This window comes from Merops nubicus, unplaced genomic scaffold (assembly GCF_000691845.1).
Source record: "Merops nubicus isolate BGI_N331 unplaced genomic scaffold, ASM69184v1 scaffold32223, whole genome shotgun sequence".
In the NCBI taxonomy this organism is placed as follows: Eukaryota; Metazoa; Chordata; class Aves; order Coraciiformes; family Meropidae; genus Merops; species Merops nubicus.
Genome location: NW_008601514.1, coordinates 5,128 through 15,858, shown reverse-complemented (window position 1 = coordinate 15,858; position 10,731 = coordinate 5,128). Strand labels below are relative to the sequence as shown.

Below are 10,731 nucleotides of genomic sequence, written 5' to 3'. Positions count from 1 at the left end.
TGCAATTAGGTAATTTACACCCGCACTGTCACGTCAGTTAGAGTGGCTGTCAGTGGGGAACTGAGGACAAGGTGCACAGATACAGAGCCAGGAAACCCAGCGGTGCTGTGACACGAGCTCGCTGCCCTTAGGGAGGTGTAATGGCATTAACAGCTCTCGAACACGAGAAAGCACGTGTCCGAGATGTGCATTATTGAGCAGATAAGCTGTAGGGTAGGCAAATCCAGAAGTCTCTGATGATCTGAATTAAGAACTTGGATAACTAAACATGAGGAACAATGGAAGATGAAAAGGGCACTAAAAATAGCAAGCAGCAGTGCTGCACCGCCCGCCTCCCGCGTGAGGATGGGGAGGTGGGTGGGCGAGGCAGGGAGGAGCCCCACATGGCACTAAGGGAAGGGCAGTGCCAGCTCCCACAGGCCTGGAGCATCTCTGTAGCTGAGCAACAAGCCTGTACCCGCTTCCCAAGGTCTGCTCCCAGAGTTTTTTTGGGAAGTCACTCATCTGTCTCATAAAAATATTCCAAGACTTTACTTTTGTCCCCCACTGCCCTACAAATCTGGCATTCTGAACACTTGGATGGACCAGCATCTAATAAAACCCCAAATATTTGAATGTCTTTATTTCAGTCCAGGAAATGTCCTGGAGCAAGCCTTGTTCAGCCTGCAAATGTCACAACTGTGCCCAGGAGTCTTCTCGTCTTTGCTACATAAGATTACCAAATGAACCAAATTTTATGTGGCTTAATGCTGGTTTTGTCTTATCTTGCAGGAGGGATCTTTGAGTACGCAGATGGCCCCAACACCCAGCTCATGAGTGCTGAGGAGCAAGCCTTCAGATTTTCTGCCAATATTATTAATAGAAACAGAACTTTGCTGCCTAACACAACACTGACCTACGACATTCAGAGGATACACTTTCATGACAGCTTTGAAGCAACTAAGAAAGGTAAGAGCACAGAGCACTCCTTAGCAGCTTTGTGGCCATTTACTCAGGAAAAAAAAAAAAGGCATAATTGCACTTGAGACCCAGTCACTCATTTTGTCCTGCTCTAGATGAGAAAACCTCCAGGAGCTGACCTTCCAGAGACATTTTAATATAAGTGGAACAATTATTCTTTTTTCCCTCTCATCACTGTTTTCATTACCACTGCTGTTAGTGCCCAGAAGCTTGTGGGTCCATCCACTGCTCCATGACCCAGGTCAGAAAGAAGCTGCTGGTGCCCCACGGCCGCCACGACACTCCCGCAGAGGTGCCCGCAGGTTACTGACACCACTCTCCCCTCCCTTCCTCTTCCAGCCTGTGACCAGCTCGCACTGGGGGTCGTAGCAATATTTGGACCTTCCCAAGGCTCCTGTACCAACGCTGTCCAGTCTATTTGCAATGCCCTGGAAGTCCCCCACATACAGCTCCGATGGAAGCACCACCCTTTGGATAACAAGGACACTTTCTACGTCAACCTCTACCCCGACTACGCCTCCCTTAGCCACGCCATTCTGGACCTGGTGCAGTACCTGAAGTGGAGGTCAGCCACTGTGGTTTATGATGACAGCACAGGTAGGTAAAGGAGGGGCTTTAAAGGAGGATTCCAGGAGAACTTTTTGATGTGGGTCCCATTTAGAAACTTTCCTAATTAACCCTTTTAGGAGCAAAATGACACCCTACTCAGTGATTGGTTTCCCAGCACTTGGGCATGGCAGAGGGCCCTGGGATCCCTTCTGAAGCATGTCATCCACAAAGGGCTGAGAAAGTGGGTGACCCTCAGCACCACCCCGGCCAACAAAGGGTCAGGGGGAGGATTAACTGTGCGCGGGTGTGGTCTGGCTGAGCTCAGCTCTGTTTGGCACCAGGGTGCCCATCCACACAAGCAAAGCTCTCTGCTCTGCGCCTGCCATTGAGGCTGCAAGTTTCCCAGCTAAAAGCAAAAGCAATCCTGGAAAGTTTTTTGTTTTCTGGCTAATTCTATGAAACACAGCTGACAAAGTTTTTTACATAAAGAAAGCTGTTGATGGTTAAACAAAGCAAAGCACTGCACAGATAAAAAAAAAAAAAAAACCAAAACCAAAACAAAAGCTGCATTGGATAGCCTGTCCAAACTAATTCCACTAAACCAAATGGTTTCTTTAGGGGAGGGCTGATGAGAACACAGTTTGACACTCCTGTTTTGCAAATGTGGGTCACAGTATGTTCCCTTCGTAGCATATTTTAATGTATTTCTTCCACTATGTAGAGGGATGTACTCTTCCTCTTCACAATAGGCATCTGCTGCTGAATATCTTCTTGCAACTTTAGATGACAATAACTCCTGCTCAGCTGCATCCAACTTGGCTTTGTACCTTCTTCACAAAACCCAAATGGTTTCCCAAGGGTAACAAGAAAGTTGCAAGTTGTGACTAAGTGGCTGTTAGGAACTATGCCATTCATAAATCAAGCACATACTTGTCTTTTTCTTTTGCTGCTGTGCACAGTAAATATTGCAGACTTTAATTTGTTGTATGGCTGATTGTCACATTCTGTCCTTTCTCAAAGACACATTTGCTTAAAAAAAACGTTGTGGTCCCAGAGATGGCAAAGGTTAGGACAAATCTGCTATTCTCCTCTTCCCACCCAGTGCAAGGACCCAGCTCTACCATAGCTGGATGCAGGGACAGCAGAGAAACACCAGGAAAAGCCATTCTGCCTTAAAAGAGCTACTCTGGAAATACCTGAGGATTTAATGACTGGCACATGGCACCTTGGCTTCGATAAGCCTTTAGCAATGGCTGTTGGAGGGGGATGGGGGGAGAGAGGCCTTGATTGTATCCTGTAAAATAGCATAGGAAGAAATCCCTGGCTGTGCTAGCCAGCCCGCAGGGTCCCCCTGTGACACTGTGGGTTTGTCTTTGTGCAATGCCTGAAGGCCTCATACGGCTGCAAGAGCTCATCATGGCCCCGTCGAGGTACAACATCCGGCTGAAGATCCGGCAGCTCCCGCTGGACACGGACGACGCCCGCCCGCTGCTGAAGGAGATGAAGCGGGGCAGGGAATTCCGCATCATCTTCGACTGCAGCCACCTGATGGCAGCTCAGATCCTCAAGCAGGTGAGCGGGGGGCGACGGGGGCCGGGCAGAGGTGGCCGTCGGGGGGTGGCCGCACTAGGGGAGAGCCCCCCAGGCAGGGCTGCGGAGCCGCCGCTCCCCTCTGCCCACAAGCCACAGCCACGCTGAACGCTGCGGCCTACAGAGCCTGCCAGGGCACTGCCGGATCCCTGCAGAGAACGTCGCTGCCACTGGGAGACTGGAGGTATCACAAAGCGGTAAGAACGAGCAGATGTCACGGGAGGAGAAGAGCCAGGCGGGTGGGTCAGACGCAGCGCTGAGCCCGGGCTGTGGTCCCACTCCCCTGCTGCCACCCAGCCCCAGCCCCTGCCCGCAGCACCAGGCAGGACTGTGCTCTGGGTCCCTTCTACCACTGCTCATTTAGCCCTGGATGAGCTTTCGTGCTTGCCCATTTTAACCATCTGCTTTCCCTCCTGTGGAGCTCGTGCCCCCGGGTTTGTGGCCCCGTGCCCACACGGAGGGGCCGGGGATGGGCTGTGCCAGTCCGGTTCGCTCTGCTCCGAGCTGGGCACACCTCCTGCGCCTCGCTGCAAGGCACTGGGCCAGCCAGGGGGGCCGGCGGCCCCTGCCCCTTCACCAGCACCACGTGCAGTTCTTGGACTTTAAGCCAGATGTCAGTGATTTTCCATTCATTTGGTCTCTCTCCTTCCTCCCCGAGCTCCTCCACTGGCATTTTTCGCAGACCAGAAGGTTTGCTGCTCACCCCAGCTCCTCTGCGTTTCCATGTGCCCTTAGGTTCCAGGGTCAATAGGAGTCAGATGAAAACGCTCTCACAAAGAATGCTGAAAACCTGTCTGTGGAAGTGTTGCTCCTATCTGCCCAGCAAGGCACTACCACATAGATTAAATAAATCCCCTGAAGGGCTGAGAAAGCAAGCACATGGAAAGACTTCTGCAGCCTGCTTGATACAAAATGAAGGGAAGTGCTCAGAGAAATCAGAAAGCCTGGGAGGGATTATTAAAGAAAGCAATATAAGGGACTCATTGTCTCCTGCCTATTATTTTAACATGCTGGCTGTGTTTGGTGCTGTTCACTTATTATGCAGTTTATTATAGTTTATTGTGCCATCTGCTCTGCTCATCACTGTGAGTGCAGAGTGAGGAAGATGGAGGAGATGGGGGGCTGGGGGAAAAGAAATCTTTCTGAGTCCTTCTGTCTGGTTTTGTGTGTGTTTTGGATTTTGTTGGGACCCAAAGCCATAGATTTCAGCTTAGCAATATTATATAGCATTATCTTTACTCTGGAAAAAATTGTTAATGTTTTCAGAGTTTGGGAAGGTACACAAACCCAAACCTCTCTGCACCCTCGCGCACTCAGACGCAGAGGAGGCTCCAAGCAGTGCACACCACAACCCTCGTGTCTCTCCCACTGCTGGCCCTCGAATTCATTAAAGAATTAGGAAGCTCAGAAACCTCACCTCTTCCTAACTTTTCTGCCCATTAAATTCATATCTAGAGGTGCCACCCTCACTTGTGAAACAGCTTTTTCCTTTTCAATAGAATGGGACAGACAAACAGGGTTCCCAACCCTGACTCCTGCCCCCCTCACTCTCTGATTTGCACGTTCACCAGAAGTATGAGCTGGGTAAAGCCAAAACCATCTCCTGGAAGAGTCTACTTGTGCTATGCAGCATTAGAACAACACACAGGAAAAAGAAATGGACTGCAAAAGTGTCAGGGAAGAATGGCCCAGCATTCTGTTTGTCCCAGAAACAATAACATTCATGTGTTATTGCCATTATTTACCTTTCATACTGTTTTGGTAACTACACCAGTTAGCTTTGCAGACATTTGGCTGCTGCTCTTTGGTCTGACCAGGCAAAGTCCCTGGAGCCTCTCAGCTGCACTGCCCTCCCCAGAGCAGTGCCAAGGGATGGCAAAGAGGTTCTCTCAAGCGTCCACCACTTGGTACTGAATTGAACTGCTCATCTTTAGGTAAAAGAGAACAGTTTCAGCAACTCCAGCCTACACTCGCTCATGCAGCTCTGACTAAGCAAGCACTATCACACCAGTCTGGACAGTGCTCCCAAGTTATTCCAGGCAACATGCTCCCACAGCACACGAGTGGTGAGGGCACTTTGCTGATCATCTGGGCAGTATTTTGAAACTGGAGTAGTAAAAAACCCCATCCATGAATGACAACACGAAAGCTGGCACAAAGACGTGCAGATGACATTGCCACACACTGCTCCAGTCTGGGTTCCTTGGAGTGACTGAGACATCAAACCATTCATTATTTTACCCTCTTGGACAAACAAATCATTGTAGAAACCTGCCACAGAGCAGGGCCTTTTTGTGAGACCTTCCCACCCTAGCCCAGTTTCTCTGGCCTTGCTCATTTTTGGTTCCTTGTTAATGCTTTACATCTGTTCCCTGGCTCCCCAGCTTCTCTGTTCTCCTTGGCAGCTGTCTCTGAACAGTTGCTGCACTCTGCAGTGCACAGATGTGCTTGTCTTAATGCTAGTGGAGCTCCCATCCTCATCCCAGCGACTGCCTGTAACCTACCCACCAGGTTTATCATTTATTCATTTCCCCACAAACCCAGATGTGTCCTGCACTCAGGCTGCCAGCACTGGAGAGCTTGAGCTTGCTCCTTGCAGGTCTGGCCTCTCCATCTACCTCTGAAACTATCCAGCTGTAGAATCTGAGCTGGAATCTCATGATTTCCTCTTGACTGGTTTCACATCATCTAACTAATGCTTCACATGCTGGGGTATCGTTCCCTGCTCCAGCTCCTTGCACCAGCACTGGAGGTGAGGAGAGAGCTGGGAGGCAGCCCCGCAGCCCAGCGAGGGGCAGAGGAGGGGGCAGGACAGGGCACTGCTGCAGACACAGCTCCCCATGCTGAACAACGGTACTTACAGGCCAGAAAACGTGGCATAACGTCACACTCTAGAGTATCTAGCCTTCTAATCTAGATCCTTTCCTTTTCCTTTGTTGACATCTCACTTCAAACTATCACTTCCTTCCTTGGGGCTAAATTCTGCCCTAGTAATTTTAGCAAAAACCAAGGGAAGCAAACATTTCCTGGGGGACTTGGAAGTCATTTTCCCATCAGTGGAGATTTTAAAGTGCTCTTGCACGTGTTTTCTCCAGAAAACATGCTCACAGAGCCAGCATCACGGTCCAGATCATGGGTATCCCTTTCCTTTATCTCTTTCCACCAACTTCAAGGTGACCTTTCTCACAGACAGAAATGCATTCCCCTCGTGTTGTGTAGGGCCTGGACATGGTCATCGATCCGAGGTCCCTTCAGCCCACAGCCATTCTCTGACAAACCTCACAGAACAGCCTGTTCTCTCCATGCTCAGTTATGCACATCCCAGCAATCTGCACGAACCATCCTTTGTGTCAGGGCTGGCACACCCAGAGCCCGAGCTCGCCAAGAGTCCTTGGGCCCAGACCACCATCTCCAAGGGCGAAGGGATGGGAGATGTCCCCATCCCTGTGCCTCTACTTTCACTGACCCGTTTCCAAACCAGGCACGACGTTAGAACCTGGCTGTAGCACACAGGAAGGAGGGACTCAGAGACAAGAGCTACAGGTACATGTTGTACAGACACTGACGGGGAGGGGATGCAGAGCACCAGAAATACACGTGTAAGGAATAAAAAGCCTTTTACTCGGCTTCTTAGCAAGTACCTGGACTTGTAACCATAAGAATAGGCTGGTTTATGATAATTCTGCACAGGTTTAGGTAAGGTTGCTCATTGTTTGTTATCTGAGAAGGAAAGGCAGCCCCACTTCTACCCGTGCCAAGAGGAGCCAGCCTGCACTGCTGGAAGGTTTTGCACCCTGTGTGACCCACGAGCACACGATGCGCCACGGTCGGTCCCACAGCCACACCCAGAAATGCCACCAGCCTCTGCAGGTGCTGGACACTGAGCTCTGCTGCTGTTTCAGTAGGTTTGAGGACCACAGTTCAGCTCAGCACTTAAGCAGACGCACCTTGCACATGCTTAACTGCTTCATGGGACTGATCCAGAATCCAGCTTCTGTGTTCTGTGTCTGCCTCCTGCCACATTGACCCCATCAGCTCTTTAGAGGTTTATATTGCATGACTGTTGTTATATTCTTGTATCCACTCTTACTAACCTCCTTTCCCTGCTCTCCTCAAGGCCATGGCAATGGGAATGATGACAGAATACTACCACTTCATCTTCACCACTCTGGTAAAGTATCTAATCTGTGCAAACACCTTTTACACTCTCTGCTGAGCCAGCATGGAAAGCAAGGAGACAGTCTGAGCAGATGGAGAATGGGCAGGAGCCCTGTCTTGGGTGTCCAACCAGGACAGGTTGGGTGGGAAAAGCAAGGGCAAGGGAGCTCTGGTACCCTAAAAGGAGGGCAGTGCAGGGCTGGACTAAACTTCAGGTTAGAATCAGGCCATAGTGGTTTGGTTGTAACGTCTCAGCAGCCGCAGCATGGCCTGGGTGCTCGTTCTGAGCAACATCAGTCTTCCCCTTCCCTGCTTCTGGACTGGCTCACCCCCTGGAGTGCTCTGGCTCTGCACAGATGTAGGTTCTGGTTTTATTTCCCCTCCCAGTCATTTTGATTTCAGTGCAGCTACCCACACACTGAAAGAGGAGCATATGTGTGGATTTGCAAGGCTGTAGTCCCACAGACAGGATCTGATGGGGCCAAGTTTCAGGGAGAATGGGGTGTTTCTGTCTGTCCATCCAGGAGCAGCCCTGCTGTGGTCAGTACTGCGGGTTTATTCTGCATGAGAACTCAGCTTGAAATTAACTCCACTCTCATTAAACACGGGCCAGTTCTTCTCTGACTCCAGGAGGCACTTTGGGTTGGGGTTTTTGTCATGCCACTTTTGTTTCCATTTGGAATGCTGTTGTCTAGTGTACTGTTCAATTCTGTGTGATTTTGAAGATCCATTTTATCTTTTTTTCCCTAAGGGAAAAAACAAACTAAACTAACCCTTAAAACCGACAAAATTTATTTTTCAAATGCAAAAGACATTTTAATTACCCCTGCTGCCATTATCTATTCCAGGCAGCTTTAAGCATTTCCCAGATAACCTCCTATTAATCAGCCCCGGCTGAGCCTAGAGTACATTTCATGTGTAGGTACAGCCTGGAGGTGGGAAAAGAGGAATTATAATAAATTAATAGATAAGCAATCACAATTAATGCCACTTTCCTGAAATAACAGTTATATCATGGGAAAGATATTTTAATCTGCCATTCCTTAAGGCAATGTTTTCCTAGCTTACAATGCATGTGCTTCAGCTTCTCCAGTACTAGACCCATGGGGAGCTAATGAATTAGTCTATTATGTTATACTGAATGTTTCTAAAAGGTCCCTCGTCAATACCAAGTACAGTGTATCAACACTTGGCATGAAATGCTTCAACATTTTGCTAGGCAGCAAGACTACAGTTCACTGACTTCAGCATGAGGAGCCCCATCAGCCTGTTCCACCAGAGGAGGAGGAGGAGGAGGAGGAGGAGAAGGAGGAGAAGGAGGAGGAACTGTTCTGAGCCTCTGAGCCTCTGTCTCATGCACATGCAGCTTTTACATCCTGTGAGGCCCAAGTCCTGAAACTCAACACTCCAAGGGATTTCTCAGCAGCTTGTAAAAATGAGTTCTTGCAAATACAGAAGTTTCCCCACTGCCTGCTGTCACTTCTGCTGCCCACAGCAGTTACAGACAGGCAGAAGCAGGAATCTCTGCCCATGCTTTCAGTCAACATAAACAAATATTCCCCACCCAACCTGCCTCCTCCTCCTCAGGCACTGAACCCTCCCAGGCTTCCCACTGGCGCTGATAACGGGTACTCACGTTAAGCTCGAGGTGGGTGAGGCTCAGGACTCCACACGGGTGTACCTGTGCCTGAGCACATCCCAGCTCATCACTCAGACACCTCCGTGTGTGCCAGCCCCCGGCACGGCCACGGCCGCTCCTCCCAGCGACAGCTGCCCGAGCAGATCCCTGCCCAGGTCCTGCCCAGGTCTGTGCCCAGACAGGGATCCGCGGCCGGCACGGCACCACGAGCTGCCCTGCATGGCAGCAGATGGAGGATGCCCTTCCTGGGCATCTGCTTTTGCAGCTTCCTGCTGTGGATGTGGTGAGGATCAGGCCTCAGCATTGCTGCTGACAACCGATGAGCCAACACTGGGGATTTTGGCTGGGGAGGTGGGAGAGCTTGTGTAAGAAAGGGGGGAAACCACACAGAAACACTGGGAATTAAACTTTCTGAAAGGTAGTAGGATGGAGGGGAGAATTAATCTGCAGTACAGAAAACAATGAGTGAAAGGGAATGTAGATGAGGTGGAAAATAGAACCAGATGTTTCAATTTGTGGCTGTGCAGAAGCAGAAAATCCAGGAGAAACTGATAGGGCAATTCCACCCCACTCCTCTCCAGGTTCTGACACTCAGCCTGTATTCTTCATTACCCTCTAATTCCAGGAAATGATAAATCAGGTTGCAGCTGAGATTTAAACTGCAACCAAGAGGAAACCTGATGGGAGGTTGGCTTCTGTAGGAAACTGGTGAAATGAAGACTCAGTGGAGAGCAGCAGGACAGGGAGGGCACCCAAAATATCAGTCAGCTCTGAAAGGTGGCCAGGGCTGGCAGCCTGACAGCCATGTGATAGAGACCATGAGGGCTGGAGCTCCCTGGATCAGATTTGTCACATATGGTCATGTTCTGAGGGGGAAATTATTTGCTTTTGCAACTAAAAATTATCTCCCCACAGCAATTTCCAGAATACAAACTGAAGTGTCTGACAAAAAGTTATGAATCCTGAAAAAACAGATCTATCTCAGGGCAGAGGACCACCACACACCCTGCCACCCAGATGATGGAAGCATCTGTCTGAGGTTAAACAACTGCATTTGCCCTTAGTTACCATGTCATTTAGAAGTCAACATTATGGCCTGGTTTTCACAACACCCTTTAGCAAAACCTGGAGGTTTGTACTTGCAATTTTTCAGGGGGAAAAAAACAAAACAAAACTAAACCAAACAAAAAATCACAACCAAACAACAAAGCCCCTGAACCCTGTTGTGGGTGTGATTAATGACTCGGTCCCTGGCTGCACCTGCAGATTAAAACACGGCATCCATCAGCAGAATGCCTTGGGGTGCAAAGTCAGAGGCCACTGCTTAAGGAAAAGATCAAACCCCCAAAGCTTATTAAAGCAAAGCAGCTGTAAGAATTCCCTGCTCTCCCACTGGGAATGAAGTCGCGGTTTCTGGCAAGTGCTGATTTTGTTCTGCTTTGCTTAGGTCAGTGTGTTTTAGGGCCGGCGCTCTTCCAGCTCCCCCCTGGGCAGAACAGAGCTCACTGCTGACAGACACCGTGTCTGGGTGAACCCCCAGTGTCCTACCAGTATAGCCACATGATACAGAACAGCAGCAGCCACGTAATCCTGTGCTGTATTTAAACTCTTTTCTAATCCCTTGTGAGAGCACTGGACACCATTCCCACATCCACCCCCACCCTCTGTCACAGAAGGCAGAGGTGTTGCCTTTCTGCCTCCCCACGTTTTTTACTATCATTGAACACTTGCAGAAACTGTTCAGAATAAACTGATTAAACACCTCCCAGCCAACAAAGGGTTCCCCCTGATGCAGCCCCCTCCCGACTGCCGCTCTCCACCAGCCACCCCCCCGG

At 49.8% G+C, this 10,731-nt stretch overlaps 1 protein-coding gene across 1 annotated transcript in view; it reads left to right on the top strand.

Annotated features, from left to right (window-relative positions):
* Positions 1-771: 771 nt before the first annotated feature.
* LOC103770747 (glutamate receptor ionotropic, kainate 3) overlaps positions 772-10,731 on the top strand; it is a gene marked incomplete at both ends in the record, with an annotated part of 13,604 nt that continues 3,644 nt past the window's right edge. The window contains 4 exons of the mRNA XM_008938021.1: positions 772-948; positions 1,300-1,557; positions 2,900-3,081; positions 7,217-7,270. Of these exons, the coding sequence (XP_008936269.1) occupies positions 772-948; positions 1,300-1,557; positions 2,900-3,081; positions 7,217-7,270 (671 nt within the window). The remainder of the gene's footprint in view (positions 949-1,299; positions 1,558-2,899; positions 3,082-7,216; positions 7,271-10,731) is intronic.